The sequence below is a fragment of the Paroedura picta genome, chromosome 12, assembly GCF_049243985.1.
Source record: "Paroedura picta isolate Pp20150507F chromosome 12, Ppicta_v3.0, whole genome shotgun sequence".
Lineage (NCBI taxonomy): Eukaryota > Metazoa > Chordata > Lepidosauria > Squamata > Gekkonidae > Paroedura > Paroedura picta.
Genome location: NC_135380.1, coordinates 49,831,835 through 49,850,666, shown reverse-complemented (window position 1 = coordinate 49,850,666; position 18,832 = coordinate 49,831,835). Strand labels below are relative to the sequence as shown.

The 18,832-nt window shown below is 46.1% G+C and overlaps 1 protein-coding gene across 5 annotated transcripts in view; it reads left to right on the top strand.

Annotated features, from left to right (window-relative positions):
- The window catches only part of STKLD1 (serine/threonine kinase like domain containing 1), a 73,357-nt gene that overhangs the window by 17,451 nt on the left and 37,074 nt on the right, over positions 1 to 18,832 (top strand). For all 5 annotated transcript variants that reach the window (XM_077306746.1, XM_077306750.1, XM_077306749.1 and 2 more), the window contains 4 exons: positions 2,914 to 2,984; positions 3,194 to 3,309; positions 8,999 to 9,117; positions 18,396 to 18,547. In XM_077306746.1, coding sequence (XP_077162861.1) covers positions 2,914 to 2,984; positions 3,194 to 3,309; positions 8,999 to 9,117; positions 18,396 to 18,547 — 458 coding nt within the window. The remainder of the gene's footprint in view (positions 1 to 2,913; positions 2,985 to 3,193; positions 3,310 to 8,998; positions 9,118 to 18,395; positions 18,548 to 18,832) is intronic.

Sequence of the window (18,832 nt, the reverse complement as noted above, 5' to 3'; positions counted from 1 at the left end):
GGCCAGAAAGCAGCGTTACAGCCCAGATGGTTGTGTAGATCCTCAGACAGCAACTCACAGACAGCAACTCCAGATAGATCCTCAGACAGCAACTCACAATCCAAAGAGGACACTGAATTTTTAAGGGATGAGGATATAAAACTACAGAAAACCATCTAAAAGGTTCTTTAAAATAGAAGAGTATAATTTGCTGTTAGGGAGGACACTGGCAGCCTTAGACCTCAGGCTCCCCATCAGAGATGAGGATGAGGATTCCCCCAGTAAAGCCAAACTGAGGATGAGGATTCTCCCATAGGAAAGCAGAGTTCTTCCCTCAGTGAGAATATTCTCATTGCCAGACTATTTCAAGAGACAATTTAGGAAGGAGTGGGTAAAGCTGATGGCTAACAAACAGTTTCCTTCTTATGCTAGAAAGTTATATGAGTTGCCTGATTATATTGATCAGTTTCTTCAGGTCTCAGCCACTGATGCCCCTTTGGTGGCCTTACAGCCAGCAGGCCTCTTGGCGGAGGATGATGAAGGGACACTCAAGGATCCCCTTGACAGGAAGGTGGACTTGCATTACCTATGTCACACAAAGCCTCGGCTACGGTGCTTCGTACCTCTTCTGCTGCCTGTGTCATTTCTAGGGCACATATTGTATAGGCTTGCAAGATGGTCCAGCTCATTGGGGACAAGGACAAAAGGCTAGCTGAGGGTACCAGTAGGATTCTTTAGGCGAATTCCTTTGTAGCTGACACCACCATGGATGACACCCTCAACATAGCTGATACATCAGCAGCAAGGAGAGCTATTTGGCTCAGAGCCTGGCCAATGGACCTTCACTCTAAGGCAGTTGTCACTGCTTACCTGTTCCAAGGGGGGCAGACTATTTGGGGATGCCCTAGATAAGGTGCTCACAGTTTCAAAAGAAAAGAAAGGGAATATGCCGAGGTTTGTCAGAAAAAGCTACAGGTGCCCCTATTCCCACTATTCTTTTTGTGCCTGAAGTTCTTACAACAGAAGCAGAGATGAGAGGTCTTCTTGGCCTCAGGATAGAAGATCATTTAGATGAGGAGGATTCTTTTCAAAGTTTAATAAAAGTGTCAAATCTGACAAAACAAAGTATGGTACATAACAGTAAGGACTGATTACACCGGTCTCCCAGTGAGGAGGGTGGCTGTTTTACTTCCTTTACTTTCTTGAAGCACATTTGGCTTCAAGAAATTTCAGATCAACAGGCACTAGAAGTTGTAATGCGGGGATAAGCCATAGAGTTTCACCATCGCCCACCAGAAAGATTTATTTGATCCCCGCTAAGCAAGAACGCCGAAAAAAGGCAAAGAACTCTTGCAGCCATTTCACATCTGCTCCAGTTAGTGGCCATAGATCCGGTGCCACAAGAGGAAAAAAGAAAGGCCAGACATTCAGTATTCTTCACAGTCCCAAAACACAACAGGGGCTGGCAAGCAATATTGGACTTCAAGGACTCAACCATTCTGTCCAACATAAAATATTTGAATGGAGACTCCAATCAATCGCGGAGGCCCTACAACCTAAGAGTTCCTATCCTCTCTGAACTGATCAGGTCAAATCATCGATGCCTGCTGAGATTCTGCATAGACAAGAACCATTTTCAGTTTCATTTGGCCTGTCATTGGCACCAAGGGTTTTTTCCAAAGTATTAATCAACCTTGTGGTTCTACTAAGACACTACAAATCCATGTCCATCCCTTTTTAGATGATATCTTGATTAGGGCAGTGATCTTGGACCAGGCAATCACCAGCACAAACAGAGTCATCGAGGTCCTACAGAAGTTCAGATTCTTAATTAACATTCAGAAGAGCCATCTCAGCCTATCACAACGTCTCGAGCATCTGGGTGTTGTCATCAATACCAGTCAGAGCAGGCTATTTACTTTCCAAAAGAGGATACAGAAGATCACCTTGTTGGCCTTGCAGGTCATTCAGAACACCTCATTTTCCCTAATGTTCCTGGTGAGGCTGATGGGCCTCATGATCTCTTGCCTGGACACGGTCTGGTGGGCCAGACTACATTCGAGACTTCTTCAAGGCTTTCTTCATCCACATCAGTGGAACATGAACAAGAGAGACAGACCCCTAGTGGTCCTGGTGACAGTCAAGTCAAGCCTCCACTGGTGGACAGAAGTATCTCACCTCAGTGAGGGGAAACCTTTTGTCTTGGATCAAGAGGTGGAGTTATTCTCCGATGCCAGCCTGTCAGATTGGGGTGCGACATACCAGGACAGGTTGATATGAGAGGAAACTCCCTATCAATGTTTATCTCTCTCTCTTTAATTATTACTGTTGCCTGTTAATATGTTATTTAGTTCATGTTATAAGATTCCCCCTCCCCCACATGGGCTACGTCTTGTGGCTTTATGCAATGTTTTTTTAGAAGTGTTTCTTTGGGAGCTTTGGCAGTTCCGAACTGGGGAAGAAGCCACGCCCACTACGGATAGTATAAGGGGGAAAAGTGTTTCTGCCTCCCTGAAGCCAGGGGTGGATAACACCCAAGGATGTCTTCCGTTCCTCTGGGGAGAAGGATCCCGTTACAGGTAAGCCACTGGTCGATTTGTTTGGGGGCTTTGAACTAGGCTTGTTTTGGGTGTTCGGTTTGTGAAAGCCCCAAGCACCATATCAGAATTTATAAATTCTGTTTTAACTCTATGAAGATAATATGCAGGGTGAAACATTATGTAGTCACATCCTTAAGGACTTTACAGATGCTGTTTGCCTTTGGTCAAGGGTGGACGGTGGAGTGGTGGAGAGTGGGACACAAGAGTGGACAGTGTGAACCTTCGGCTGCTCTTTTTTATCACAAGGAAATTTATCTTAATGTTAAGCTGAGGACTATCTTGCTGTAATCTAAACACATTGGATCTCCCCATGTATATATATTTCTTTCTATAGGTGATCCAGATATTCCTTGGGCAGATGGTGGATGTTTTGGTTTACCTTCATCAGCAAAGCATTTTCCATCGGTGAGAAAAAAACATTGCTTTTTTTTTTTTGCAATGTTTCTGTCCAGTATTATGTAGGACAAAAAATATTATTTTTTCAATGGTTCATTTCAATGGTTCATTTCAATGGTGCATTGCAGTGTTCGAGCACAATATTTTGTGGTGCAAAAGCTAAGTTCCATTAAGAGTGCTCACTTTTTTGTTGACAAAAATATTCTGATCTGTTGCAGGAACCTCAAGCCATCCAACATCCTTCTAGCTGGCGAGGCCTCCTTCAAGCTCTGTGATTTCAGCTCTGAAACCCTTATGACCGATGAGATGAAGTGGAAGATCAGAGTGGAAGAAGGTAGCAGGGTCCCCACCAGCACCACCACCAACATCAGTAGCCTTTTCAAAAAACAAACACATTGAGCCAGAAGAATTTAAAAAGTCCTCAGAAGGAAAAAAAAACTTCACACCATGTTTATTTTACCTAAATATACAAAAAAAGGGTAAAAGTACCAAGATTGTAATATTTAGGTAACTGATTGCAAAAACTTATCTTCAGGACAGTAATGACTTAATTGTTGTTTTCCTACCCTTTGAATTATACATTGAATTAGTTTAGTGGGTTCAAGTCACATCATCATATCCTTCTGCTTGCCACATAATCAGGTAGGGTCAGGCATTTCCCACCATTCAGGTTGAAAGACTTGGCAGAAAGATTAGGTTTACTAAGATAACTCAGTATCACCAGATTTCAGTCCATAGGTCGGTGAGAGGGATGTAGAAAAGGATAAAAATGTCAAGGTATCCCCTGTGCAAGCACCGGGTCATGTCTGACCCTTGGGGTGATGCCCTCCAGCGTTTTCATGGCAGACTCAATACGGGGTGGTTTGCCAGTGCCTTCCCCAGTCATTACCGTTTACCCCCCAGCAAGCTGGGTACTCATTTTACCGACCTCGGAAGGATGGAAGGCTGAGTCAACCTTGAGCCGGCTGCTGGGATTGAACTCCCAACCTCATGGACAGAGCTTTCAGACTGCATGTCTGCTGCCTTATCACTCTGCGCCACAAGAGGCTCATAGAAAAGGATAGTGTAGTCCAATCTCATCAGAGCTCAGAAGCTCAGTACTTGGATGAGAGGCCATCAAAGAAGGCAAACCAGCCTCTGCTTCTTACTTGCTTTGACAACTCTGTGGGATCAATATAAGTTGGCTGCAACATGATGACGTTTTACACACAAACAGGACTTTGAGAAAAGTTACTATGTGGGATTTGAATCCAAAGAGAGCCCCCCTCTCACAAAACACCAACTTCAGCAAACTACAGTTTATAATACCACTGGAGAGAATTAAAATGCATTGCTACAAATAGCGTTGCAGATCCTATGTATATCCCAGCCCTATTCATGTTTAGTCTCACGTAAGTCCCACTGATTTCAGTGGGGCTAACTGTCCAGGATAGCTTGATCTCATCAGACCTTGGAAGCCAAGCAGGGTTGGCCCTTGTTAGTATTTGGATGGGAGACCACCAAGCAGGTCAAGAGGTTGCCACACACAGGCAGGCTGTGGCCAGTCACCTAAGAGGGGTGGGCAAACTGTGGCCCTCCAGATGCCCATGGACTACAATTCCCACAAGCACCTGCCAGCATTTGCTAAGAGCATCTCTTGCCTTGAAAACTCTATCAGGTGTCCATAAGTCAGCAGCGGCTTGACAGTCCACCACCAGCAGCTCTTAAATGTACACAGGTTTGAAGCTCTAAGGCTAATCTTGAAAAACACATTTTTGTTAGCAACCATTGATTTCTGCATGGTATTCTAAGATGCAGTGTGGCTTCTTTGTACAGTCCATGAATCCTTGCTAGAATTCTAGCCTCTACGCATTAAAAGACAAGCATCAAAACAGACTGACCTCTTCTTCCGAACACAGTTTAAAAACTGATCTCATGATATGTAATTTTTTTTATAGTTTTATTATTTATTATTATATAAAGCATTTACAGAAAAATTAAGAAAAAAGCGACCAGCTGATATGGTTTGCCATCTCTTTTAACATACATATTCAGTTCCCATCACATATTATTCCTAATCTAGGAGTTTTTACCATTTTTCTTAGCAAAGTGATTGTTAATACATATGAGAATATGATCTATTATAAGAATATATTCTGTTATTATCTTAAATGATATAAGGTCAGTCCCCTTCATAAATTGGCCCTGACCTAGGAGTTACTACTGCCGTCTTGTTAATACCTATGAAGCATAGTTTGTCATCCTCTTTTAGCATACATATTAACATACATATTCAATTCCCATCACATATTGATCCTGATCTAGGAGTTATTACCATCTTTCTTAGCAGAGTAGTTGTTAATACATATGAGAGTATAATCTATTAAAAGGATATATTCTATTATTGTCTTAAATGATATAAAGTCAGTTCCCTTCATATATTGGTCCTGTCCTAAAAGTTACTGCTGTTGTCTTTCCCACAGGAAGCCAGGAGAGTACTCCATTGTTCAACTCATCCTTCAGGTGGTCGCAGAAAGTGAAATTGTGTTTTTTTCCATAGTAGAGTGTTTCTGATTGTCCTTCTGTCAGTGCCAAAGAAGTCTCTTACTTGATTCTTGCTTGCAGTCGCCTTTGAGTAGGCTCTGTATACTTTATCAATCTGGATCTCTTCCTCTGGTCGCACAGGAATATCTCCTGATTGCTTCCTGGGTGCTGTCGCTTTTGGATAGACTCTTTTTATTTTGCTGATCCAAATCACTTCCTGCTCTGAATAGATTTCCAGGTTTTCGGTGCTTTCCTTCCTTGAATCTGTTTTCCCAGGTTCTTCAAAGGTACTTTGGGTTTTTACATCCCTCGCTCTCTCCCCCTCCGCTCTCTCCAGACCGTCAGCTCCGTCCAAAAGCTCCCCCTTAATCCCACGGATTTCCTTTTCCAGCTTATTGACTGCTTTTAGTATCTTTGAGTTCCCTTCGCATAGCAGATGGAAAAGCTGTGCCTTAGTTAATTTTTCCATAGTTCTAGGCAGTCACAAATTATAAACAGAAAGTCTCGTAAGGTCTCGCGGGAGCACGAGCGATCCCAAATTATCAGTTTGTCGATCTCCGTAACAAGTCAGCAACCCCCACTGACCTTTCACCGACAACACTTCAAAGCTCTTTCTTTGTTTGGTTAGTGGGTATAATTAGCTGGGAGTCTCTCACTCGAAGAAAGAGGGAATTCACTTGTAAATTGGTTGAGGAGGGGGGGGGAGAGCTTGTGGGAAAAGAAAGGGAGAAGCCAGAAAGCTTTCAATCCTTACTGTTGTAAACTTCAGCTTCTGTCAGCGCTCCTGTCAATCTGGTAAAAGATGGTCTGGGAAGAATGTAGGTTCAGCTGGTCGTTTCAAGCTTAAAAAGTTGTTTGCGACAAGGGCGCCATCGTGACCTTGAGCACACGCCGCTGTTGATCAGGGGAGTTCGGTATCCCTACCTCCCCACGGATCTGTAGGACCCTCAGGGTGCCGTTCCCGGTTCCTGGGGCGACCGGCGAGCAGATTTGCGTATCTGCTCAGGTCAGCCAGGTGCAGATGCTCCTGACCCTCGGCATGGCTTAAGAGCTTTTACGGCGCCATCTTCAGTCAACTCCTCATGATATGTAATTGACAAATTATTCTGAGTATTTTCAATTGCTATGGGAAGTTTCAGCTGGCTTACTGAGGAGGAATTGTCACCCTTTTTCATCAAAGCAGGAATAGTTTCTCTAAGGGCATTTCTGCACCCGTTAAATTTAGTGAAATGCTTACCTTACGTAGTCATAGTCCAGCCCCTCCGTATAACGTTGCCAACATCCAGCATCTGGGCAATTACCAGCTGGCTACATCCTCCATTTTAAAGCGCTAGTTGGGGAATTGCATAAAGTGGATTCCCCCACCTATTTAGCACGAGCTACAGGAGACCAATCAGCAGGCAACCAGCAGAGGGAAGGTATGGAGGCTGAAATGCACTAAAGGCGCTTGCCTCATCCCGCCCTCGCACCCGCCTCCTCCCTTGTTCCAAGGGATGGGAATGTCTTTTTAAAAATGGCAACATGCCTGGAGCAACAAATCGGTGGACAAGTGTGCAGCTGATGCAAAAAAATCCCCCACCAAAGTTGTAACCCAAAGCATGCCTCTCTAAAATCTCCCCCAACGCAAAATCAGGAATGAGATTAATTTTCTGAAGTATCAAGACTCATGATTCCATAAGGGGTGGCATTCAAAAAGCACTATGCATCTGGGACTGGATGCATAGATGTTTAAACAGAGAACTACTAATTTAAAAAAAGCGGGTATCATGGGACCTTTAAAATATGGAGAAAGAGGGATTGGCTGCCTGGCTTGATTGACAGGCAGAAGAGAGCATATAAAGCACATTGCTGTCTTCCACCATTTCCAGCAGCACTTGTGCAGGGTGAGAAGCACGAAAAGACGGCAAACTAGAATGAGAGACCAAAAAGGTGAGGAGGGGCTGAGAGGCGCGATATGTTTCGTGCTATGCCATTAAGCTGGAGTAATGCTATTTTTTCTGATGTGCGGAAATGCCCTAAAAATCAAATGCCATAGATAAGTGAAAGATTTGTTCATGTAGCTCAGGGATTTTGTTATTGTGGTTTTTAGCATTGTTGTAGGGTTCCTAGGTTTCCCAGTAGCTTTATCACTTTCCTTTCACCCAAAGCAAGGATGCCATTGGACTTGGTTTAGCAAGAATAAATGACTGAGCTTTGGGCTGATCCTGCTTTGAGCAGGGGGTTGGACTAGATGGCCTGTATGGCCCCTTCCAACTCTATGATTCTATGATTCTATGACTGTTGGAAAGCCTAATGAGAATTCTGGCTTCTGAAATGTCATCAGCCGTTGCCCGTAGGTTTTCAGACCTAATTTACCTGCACAGGACCTTGAAACTAATTTTTACAAAAGGAAGAAGTGACATATGCTGGATTTTGAATTCTTCACCAAGTAATAGACATTTTGCTTTGTTTTAGTTTTGCATAGGACCACAGAACTTTTCTTTTGTGTGTGCATGTGTGCGCACATGCATGTAGAAAAGGAACGAAGGTTAACCACCAGTTGATAGAACCTCTTCTGCCCATGGCAGATCATGGCTGAACTACTCTGACTGTGAAAAACTTTTTCCTGATATCTAGCCTATATCGTTGCACTTGAAGTTTAAACCCATTACTGCGTGTCCTCTCCTCTGCAGCCAGCAGAAACAGCATCCTGCCCTCCTCCAAGTGACAACCTTTCAAATACTTAAAGAGGGCTATCATGTCCCTTCTCAACCTCCTTTTTTCCAGGCTGAACATTCCCAAGTCCCTCAACCTATCTTCATAGGGCTTGGTCCCTTGGCCCCAGATCATCTTCGTCGCTCTCATCTGTACCCTTTCAATTTTATCGACGTCCTTCTTGAAGTGAGGCCTCCAGAACTGCACACAGTTGGCCCAGCTTGTTATGCTTCCATTGGTTCATCTGTTTTCAACTCCAATGGGATCAGTGGGAAAAAATATGACAAGGATATGTTAACTAGTTCACAGAGAGAATGCTCTCTTTGAAAACAGGGAATCTGTCCCTGTTGAGAACCACCATGATGCTTAGAGCACTGCATTAGTGGCTGGCAAACCCAGAATCTGGCAAACCCAGAATCCCTGCTTTGCCATGGAAACTGGCTGAGTGACGTTGGGCCAGTTGTGTAAAATGGAGGAGAGGAAGATGATGTAAGCTTCTTGAAGTCTTGCCTCAGCATGCAGGAAGAGAACACGGCATACCATAGAAACACTGACCACTCACCTTTCTGTTCTCTCCAACAGTGTCCCTTTAAAGCTCAGCTGAGTTTCTTAGGGACAACTTCCTGTTTCCTGCATCTCTCCGCTCCCAACTAGCTAGATGAGAACTAATGTCATACCTGTCCTGTCTAGAATGGAGTTCTCTAATAAATGGCAGTTTCATTAGTTTAATAGCACTACCAGAGTCTAGGCTTTCCATGTCAACTTCTGTATCAGAAACATTCTGCTGCTGTCCTTTGTTCCCACAGCTCCGGACCAGAAGTCCTGGATGGCTCCAGAAGCACTAAAGTTTTCCTTCAGTGACAAATCTGACATCTGGTCTCTTGGCTGCATTCTGATCGATATGCTCAACTGCTCCTACTTGCATGTACGTAGGGCTAGTTTTCTTCCTGACAGTAACTATGAAAAAGATGATTTAAAAAGTAATTATAACTCTACCCAGCCTGACTTGGAACTGACGCTGGGGATGATGGTGATGACTCACTGCAGAAAAAAGGGATTACACTACAAACCATAGAGCCTTCTCAGGATGTATATGGATATCGTGATGCTCCATTTCAGTGTTGTTGTTGTTGTTGTTGTTGTTAGTTGCGAAGTCGTGTCCGACCCATTGCGACCCCCTGGACAATGAGCCTCCAGGCCCTCCTGTCCTCCACCATTCCCCGGCGTCCATTCAAGCCCGCTCCCACTGCTTCAGTGCTTTAGTAGAAATGTGATAAGGCAGAACTAAAGGAGAAGGTACAATAGTGCATAGAGATTTTCCTCATAGGCTGAGGACTTACACTCTTTATGTCATTATTTGGCACCCAGAAGGTGAGAAAATAATTTCCTGTAGATTCCAGTGGGTAGCCTTGTGTGGCTGAAGTAGCAGAACAAATTTTGAGTCCAATGGCACCTTTAAGACAAAGTTTTATTCAAGGTGTGAGCTTTTGTGCACCTGCACACTTCCTCATCTCACTTATTAACAAGGTTCCTTGGTGGAACAGGCTTCCTTGGGAGGTGGTGGGTTCTTCTTTGGAAAATTTTAAGCAGAAGTTAGATAATCATCTGACAGAAATGCTGATTTTACAAACTCAGGGAGATGGTGAATGGGTGGGCAGGAAGGGATGGGCCAGGGTTTGTCTCTTGTGGCCCTTCCCTGCATACCCAGGGGATTGCTGAGCGCCACTGTGGGATTGTAGGTGAACTCCCTCCAGGCCAGGCAGGATTCTTGAGATTGTTTTTTTGGGGGGGGAGTGATCACTTGGGTATGAAATTGGGGTCGCTGTGGGTGGGCAGGTAGTTGTGAGTTCCTGCATTGTGCAAGGGTTGGACTAGATGACCCTGGATGACCCTGAGAGCTGTGATTTCTAAGACTCAGCATGGGTTTCGCAAGAACAAGTCATGTCAGACCAAACTTATTTCTTTTTTCGAGAAAGTGACTACCTTGCTAGATCAGGGGAATGCCGTGGACATAGTTTATCTGGATTTCAGTAAAGCTTTTGATAAGGTTCCACATGATATTCTTGTTGACGAGTTGGTAAAATGCGGTATGGATCCTAATTCTGTCAGGTGGATCAATAACTGGTTGACAAATCGTACCCAGAGGATACTTGTTAATGGTTCAGCATCTTCTTGGAAAAGAGTGACAAGTGGAGTTCCCCAAGGATCTGTCCTGGGCCTATGTTGTTCAACATATTTATAAATGATTTGGATGAGGAATTAGAGGGGATACTTATTAAATTTGCAGATGATACTAAACTGGGAGGGGTAGCAAAGACAACTGAAGACAGCAACAAAATACAGGATAGAATCATAGAATCATAGAGTTGGAAGGGGCCATACAGGCCATCTAGTCCAACCCCCTGCTCAACGCAGGATTAGCCCTAAGCATCCTAAAGCATCCAAGAAAAGTGTGTATCCAACCTTTGCTTGAAGACTGCCAGTGAGGGGGAGCTCACCACCTCCTTAGGCAGCCTATTCCACTGCTGAACTACTCTGTGAAAATTTTTTTCCTGATATCTAGCCTATATTGTTGTACTTGAAGTTTAAACCCATTACTGCGTGTCCTCTCCTCTGCAGCCAACAGAAACAGCATTCTGCCCTCCTCCAAGTGACAACCTTTCAAATACTTAAAGAGGGCTATCATGTCCCCTCTCAACCTCCTTTTCTCCAGGCTAAACATTCCCAAGTCCCTCAACCTATCTTCATAGGGCTTGGTCCCTTGGCCCCAGATCATCTTCATCACTCTCCTCTGTACCCTTTCAATTTTATCTACGTCCTTCTTGAAGTGAGGCCTCCAGAACTGCACACAGTACTCCAGGTGTGGTCTGACCAGTGCTGTATACAATGGGACTATGACATCTTGTGATTTTGATGTGATGCCTCTGTTGATACAGCCCAAAATGGTATTTGCCTTTTTTACCGCTGCATCACACTGCCTGCTCATGTTTAGTTTACAATCCACAAGTACCCCAAGGTCTCGTTCACACACAGTGTTACCTAGAAGCGTATCCCCAATCCAGTAGGCATGATTTTCATTTTTCTGACCCAGATGCAGAACTTTACACTTATCTTTATTAAATTGCATCTTGTTCTCATTTGCCCATTTTTCCATTGTGTTCAGATCTCGATGAACTCTGTCTCTATCTTCCGGAGTATTTGCCAGTCCTCCCAATTTGGTGTCCTCTGCAAACCTGATGAGTAGTCCCTCCACCCCCTCATCTAGATCATTAATAAATATGTTAAAAAGTACCGGGCCAAGCACCGAGCCCTGAGGTACCCTGCTACTCACCTCTCTCCAATCTGATGAAACACCATTGAGTGCGGTTCTCTAACCAATTCCCTATCCACCTGACTATCTGAAAATCCAGATTGCAGTCCTTCAATTTATCCATCAGAACATCATGGGGAACCTTGTCAAAAGCTTTACTAAAATCCAAGTAAATGACATCAACCGAATTTCCCCGATCCAGCAAACCTGTTACGGTCAAAAAAGGAAACCAGGTTGGTCTGGCAGGACCTGTTGGAGACAAATCCATGCTGACTTCCTTGGATCACCAAATTGTCCTCCAGGTGTTTGCAGATCGCTCCCTTTAATAACTGCTCCATTATCTTCCCCACAACAGAGGTCAGACTCACTGGTCTGTAGTTTCCCAGGTCATCCTTCCTCCCTTTTTTGAAGATCGGAATAACATTTGCTCTCTTCCAGTCCTCCGGGACATCTCCAGTCTTTAAAGAGGTTCCAAAGATGATGGACAAGGGCTGTGCAAGTTCTCTGGAAAGTTCTTTGAGTACTCTCGGGTGCATTTCATCCGGACCAGGGGATTTGAACTCATCCAGTGCAGCTAAATGTCTCTCGACAACCTCTCTATCCATGTTAACCTGCCACCCAGACACTGTCCTTTGGCTATGGCCATCTCTAGATGTGCTTAAACACTTTGACTTGTGGGAAAAAACAGATGTAAAATAGGCACTAAGCCTTTCTGCTTTCTCTGCGTCTTCTTTTTAGAGTTTGTCCATCCGCACCCAACAGTGGGCCTATTGCCTCCTTTACTTTACGTTTGCTCCTCACATAACTGAAAAATCTTTTCTTGTTACAATGGGCTTCCCTGGCCAATCTTAGCTCACTCTCAGCTTTGGCCTTTCTTATAATTGATCTACAGTGCCTAGTAACCTGTAACCTGTAGGTACTCTTCTTTAGAGCTCTGTCCTTCCCTCCATTTCCTGAACATTTTCCTTTTCTTTCTTAGTTCCTCTTGCAGTTCTCTGTTCATCCAAATAGGCTTCTTAGAGCTCCTGCAGTATTTTCGTCTTTCTGGGATAGTCATTGATTGAGCATGCAATAGCTCTTGTTTGAGTAGCGCCCACCTTTCACATGCTCCCTTCCCTTCCAGCATTCTCGTCCATGGTATGACACTCATCATGTCTCTGAGTTTATTAAAGTTTGCCCTACGAAAATCCAACATCTGCGTCTGGCTACAAGCTTCCTTGGCTCCCCATCTCAAAAGGAATTCTATGAGGACATGGTCACTTCCCCCTAGGGTCCCCACCTCCTTCACCTCATCCACCAACTCTTGGCTGTTGGTCAGTATTAAGTCCAGTATGGCTGAACCTCTTGTGGGTTCATCTACCATTTGATAAATGAAATTGTCAGCCAGGCAGGTCAGAAACTTGCATGACTGAGGACGCTTCGCAGAGTTTGTTTCCCAGCACACATCTGGGAAATTGAAGTCACCCATGATGACAAGGTCCTGCCACTTGGATATTTTCTCAAGCTGCTCACAAAGTGCAGCATCCACATCCTCTCGTTGGTCAGGCAGTCGGTAGCAGACACCAACCACCACACTGTTTGTTTTCCCCTCGCTTATTTTCACCCAGATGCTTTCCACTGTAGATATGCTCTCCTTCACTAGAATTTCCTGACAGGTCAGCCCTTTCCTCACATACAGTGCCACTCCTCCACCTCTTCGATCTATTCTGTTTTTTCTGAACAGTTCATATCCATCCACCATTACATTCCAGTCATGAGAATCATTCCACCAAGTTTCTGTTATGCCTACTAGATCATACCTTTCCATCAGCATGAGATGTTCCAGCTCTTCCTTTTTATTGCCCATGCTTCGGGCGTTAGTATAAAGACATCTGAATCCTTTTACTTTTGGTTCCCTATGAGTTGGCCTTGCCAATTGGGCTGCCTCCGATCATTTTCCTTCCATACACTCCCTATGTTGATCGTCTCCTTCCCCTAGTGGCTTTAGTTTAAAGCTCTCCTGATGAATCTCCCCAGGTTCCTGCCGAACACATTCTTCCCCAGTTTCGATAAGTGCAGTCCATCAGGTGCTAGTAGGCCTTCCTCAAGAAAGCCTATCCCATGGTCCCAGAAACCAAATCTCTCCTGCCGGCACCAACTACGCAGCCAGTGATTCACCTCCATTATCTTCCTCTCCCAACGCATTCCTCTTCCCTTGACAGGCAAGATTGAAGAGAATACCACTTGTGCCCCCATTTGCTTGAGCTTCCTCCCCCGATCTTGATAGTCTTTTTTAATAGGAGCGATGGTATTCAGGGACATGTCATTCGTTCCCACATGGACCATCACAAATGGGTAGCGATCCGTAGATTTGAGGAGTTTGGGCAGCCGTTCTGGGCAATCTTTAAATCTTTAATTTTCGCCCCTGGCAAGCAACACACCTCTCGGATTAGGGGGTCGGGCCCAGCCACATGACGATCCATTCCTCTATCAAGGATGATCTTGTTAGGCTCGAGAAGTGGGCTAAACTGAATAAAATGAAGTTCAATAGGGACAAATGTAAAGTTCTGCATTTAAGTAGGAAAAACCAAATACACCAACATTAATGGCGGTAGATTTGTCTTGGCAGTAGAATGTGTGAAAAGGATCTAGGAGTCTTAGTAGACCATACATTGAACATGAGTCAGCAGTATGACCCGGTGGCTAAAAAGGCAATGGGATTTTGGGCTGTATCAAATGGAGTATCGTGTCCATATTACAGGAGGTGATGTTACCGCTGTACTCTGCTCTGGTTCGGCTTCACTTGGAGTCCTGTGTTCAGTTTTGGGCACCCTAGTTGAAGTGGGATGTTGACAAACTGGAACGTGTCCAGAGGAGGGCAACAAAGATGGTGAGAGGTTTGGAGACCAAGACATATGAAGAAAGGTTGGGGGAGCTTGGTCTGTTTAGAATGGAGAGGAGATGGGTATAAATAAATAATAACCATCTTCAAGTATTTAGAAGGCTGCCGTTTAGAGGATGGAGCAGTGTTGTTCTCTCTTGCCCTGGAGGGACAGACCAGAATGAATGGGATGAAATTAATTCAGAAGAAATTCTGTTTAAACATCCAGAAGAAGTTCCTGACAGTTAGAACGGTTTCTCAGTGGAACAGGCTTCCTCGGGAGGTGGTGGGTTCTCCATCTTTGGAAATTTTTAAACAGAGGCTGGATTGCCATCTGACAGAGAGTCCCATTCTGTGAAGGTTCAAAGGGGCGTCTGATTACACAGTGGATGAGCAAGAGGGTTGTGAGTGTCCTGCATAGTGCAGGGGGTTGGACTAGATGACCCAGGAGGTCCCTTCCAACTCTATGATTCTATGATTCTATGGAGGCACCTTCCAACTCTTTGATTCTGTGATTATGTGAAGGTGCCGCAACGGCACTTTTATCCAGTGCCTGTTATCAGCCACTTGTTGGTGTCTCTAGCTGGGGACAAGGTCTTTGCCAAACTAGACCTTGCCCAGGCTTACCAGCAGCTGCCAGTAGATGATGCAGCTGCTGAAGCCCAAATGATAGTCATGCACTCTGGCGCATTCCAGATGAGGTGTCTACAATTCGGGGTTAGTGTTGCATCTGACACTTCCAAAACATGATGGAAGATCTCCTCAAGGGTATTGCAGGCATCATTCCTTATTTTGATGAAATCTTATTCACTGGGAGCACTGCACACGAGCTCGCTGACTGCCTCTGTGAAGTCCTCCAGACCAGTGGTCCCCAACCTTTTTATCACCGGGGACCGGTCAACACTTGACAATTTTACTGAGGCCGGGGGGGGGGGAATCTTTTGCCGAAGGCCATCGGCACCACCGTCTAAACCCCTGCTCTGCTTGCTTTCCCACTGGCGCCCCTGACTTCCCCGCCGCCCGCTGGACACCGCTGCTAGCAGCAGCTGTGCAGTGCCACACCGAGGGGGAACCCCAGACATGGCAGCTGCCAGAGAGCACCAAATGTGAGCCAGTGGCAGAATGGCAGGGCATCCCCCGAGACAGCAGCCAGGAAAGGATGAGGATGAGCTGCGGCCCATTACCAACTGATCCACGGACTGGTACCGGTCCCCGGACCGGGGGTTGGGGACCACTGCTCCAGACTGCAGGCCTGACAATCAAGCATGAGAAGTATTGGCTTGGTGTGCCATCTGTGGAGTTCCTGGGGTTCAGGAATCTACCCCACAGTTGACAAGGCCAAGGCCATCCAGAATGCGCCTCCACCATAGTCCAAATACAACCTGCAAGCCAAATACAACCTGCAAGACTTTTGAACTTTTAGCACTTGTTGCTACCCAACAAGGCCATGATCATGAAGCCTCGTTCCAGGATAAGAAAACACAACGGCCCTCCTTTGCTGCTGTCGAGCACATTGGACAACCTCCTCATCTACCCAGCCTGTTGGCCTCAGCTGCACCACCTCCATGCATGGCATCAGCTCCATCCTTAACTACCACCTGTCAGAGGGGCACGAAGCCCCAGTGGCTTTCTACTCTCCGACCTTGTCCTCTGCTGAATACAACAAGGAATTGCTCATTATAGCTACCAGAGTAAAGACGTTCCATGACTCTCTTTATGGTTGTTATGGACCACAGTCCTCTGCTGGGACTGTTCTCAGTGGATTGCCAGGGCAGATCCTGTCTCCCTGCAGGCTGCGCTAGCCCATTTTCCAGCACAGCTATGACCTCTGGCTTTACTATCACCCTGACAAGTCTATCCGCCACACAGATGCCCTCAGCTGCCTCCTGCCTTCCCAGGTCAACTTTATGCCGGCGTTCAGCGTTCTTCTGCTGGACTCCCTGCCTCACACACCGTGTGCTCTGCGGACATCGCTGCGCATTTGTCTCATGACAGGCTCCTCTCCCACATCCCCAGCTGGGCCTAGCAGCAAGCAGGATCCAAACTTTGCTCCTTTAGTTGCCAGGCAAGTTGAACTGTTGGCACATAAGGGCTGTTTACTTTGGGGGCCCTGTGCCATGGTCCCTCCCACGCTGTGCCAATCTGTCTTCGAAGCATTGCACACACAAGTTGAGGCCTGGGTCCACCGGTGCTCAGCTTGCCAGGAGCGCTGGCTAGAAATACCACAAGCTCCTGTGCAGGCTTGGAAATCAGCTAAGAATCCAGGCCCTTCCAAGGACGCATGTTCCTGGTCGTGGTAGACTCGTTCTCCAAACGGCTGGAGGTGGTGCCTGTGACAGCCGCAACCTCTGCCCTTGTCCTCAGAGTCTTTTTGCAGGTTGCCGGACAGTATTGTCTCCAACAAATGGGGCTCAGTTCACCTCATCCTAGTTCAAAGACTTCCTGGACAAGTGTCTGATCCAGCACGTCACTTCGGCTCTCTTCCACCCTTAACCAACAGACAAGCCGAGCAGACTAACCCAGGGAGACTGGCATCAGTGGCTCTCGCACTTCCTGGTGTGTCAACATGTCTTGGGCTGGAGATTCTGGACTCTCCTTGACTGCCTGCACCCAGACCATGATGCAATCTGGAATGCCAGCCAGTGCGAGACAGCAGTCATCCCTTTCTCCTGGATTCTGGGCAACCCAGTCTACATCTGGAACTACAGGGTTGGCTTCAATTGGGTCCCTGCGACCATCACCAAAGCAACAGGAGTGGTGTCTTACCAGGTCAAGACACCAAATGGCTGCAAGCTACAACAGCATGTAGAACAGATTTGTCGCCACGACACCGGACCTGTCACCACTGAGGAGCCTTCCAACTCAACTGCACTATACACGGCCACTCCGAGGGAGTGTTGCCGCCGACAACTCCTGTTCCAGCCCAGCCGGCACAGTCAGTCATGGAGGCTGCGGCCTGCGAGTCATTCCAGCCATTAGCATGGCGGTTCCAGCTCCTGAGCTCCAACGGTCACTAGAACCCCAGGACTTGCAGGACTTTGTCCACCACTCTCTAAGGGGGGAGGGGGGTTAATTTATGTGGTCCTGTTAATGGTTCTACGGAGGACTGAGTTTGAGGTCTGAGATACAATCAGCGTGGGCAATGTAATTGACCAGGGCACTGCTAGATCACCTTCTCAGGATCCGGTCAGTTTAAACTGAAACTGACCAACAGCAGGCACTGGTGGGAAGATCCGTTGTTCATGTGTGTATATTTGTTGGGGCTCTTGAGTAGTTTCTTGGTTCAGTTTTGCGTCTTGTACCACCATGCTGAGATCTTAATAAAGTGCTGATTGAACTCCCAGTGGTCCTGGCTTCCTTTGAAACCCAAAGTTACAACACTTATGAAAGCTCATCTTCACTTTGTATTTGAAGCCCTTCCTTCATTTTGTTGGTCTCTGAGGTGCTACTGGACTAGAATCTAGGTGTTCTGCAAGCAAGCCAGTGTGCTGGTGTGGTTAAGAGCGGTGGCTTCTAATCTGGCGAGCTGGATTTGATTCCCCACTTCTCCTCCACAGGCAGCTAGCCAGGTGACCTTGGGCTAGTCACAGCCCTGTTAGAGCTGTTCTCACAAAGCAGTTCTGTCAGAGCTCTCTCAGCCCCACCTACCTTACAGGGTGCCTGTTGGAGAGAGAAAGGGAAGTGAAAAATGGGGTACAAAAAACAGCTCTTTGTCTGCTTCCACTTTTCTTTCCACAGCGTTGATTGCTGAGGGGCAAAGATGCATGTTCTGCTTTAAACTGTGCTGCCATCCTGCAGGGTCCCACCTCTCTCTTTTCTTTTATGCTTATCGAAGGGATTTTAAGACACTTTTGGGACAGTGCACGGTTTTAGGAAGATTAGTTGTGTTGGTTGGGAGACATCTTAGCCTGGTGGAAGGATTTCTCCGGGCCTCAGGACCTGCCTCTGACTCACCTTTTCAGAGCTTGAAAGAAGACTTTATCCACCAAGAGAAAGCGTGCAGGCATGAGGCTTTGGGTTTTTTCCGTTTCAGGAAGAGGAGGCGATTTCCTTATTGGGCAGAATTAAAGAAAGCAGCCTTAGTCTTGAGAACGCCCTGAAGTGTATGAGGCAGGACGGAACACCCTTCGCTGCCATTTTGCTTCAGCTGCTGCAGATCCAGCCGGCGCTGAGGCCCACAGCACTGTGAGTCCCTCCCTCTTCACGTCACAGCTTGTCATTTGATGAAGTCCCAAACTGTGATTTCAAAATCTGGCTCTTGTGTGTTTATTTCGTCTGTATCGGAAGCCACCTTGAACTCCTTAAGGAAGAAAGGCAGCTAAGAAATGTTTTGAACAAATAAATAAAATATAAATATCTATTTACTATCACTTTGCTGAAGTCCTAAGTCAGGGGTAGTCAAACTGCGGCCCTCCAGATGTCCATGGACTACAATTCCCAGGAGCCCCCTGCCAGCGAATGCTGGCAGGG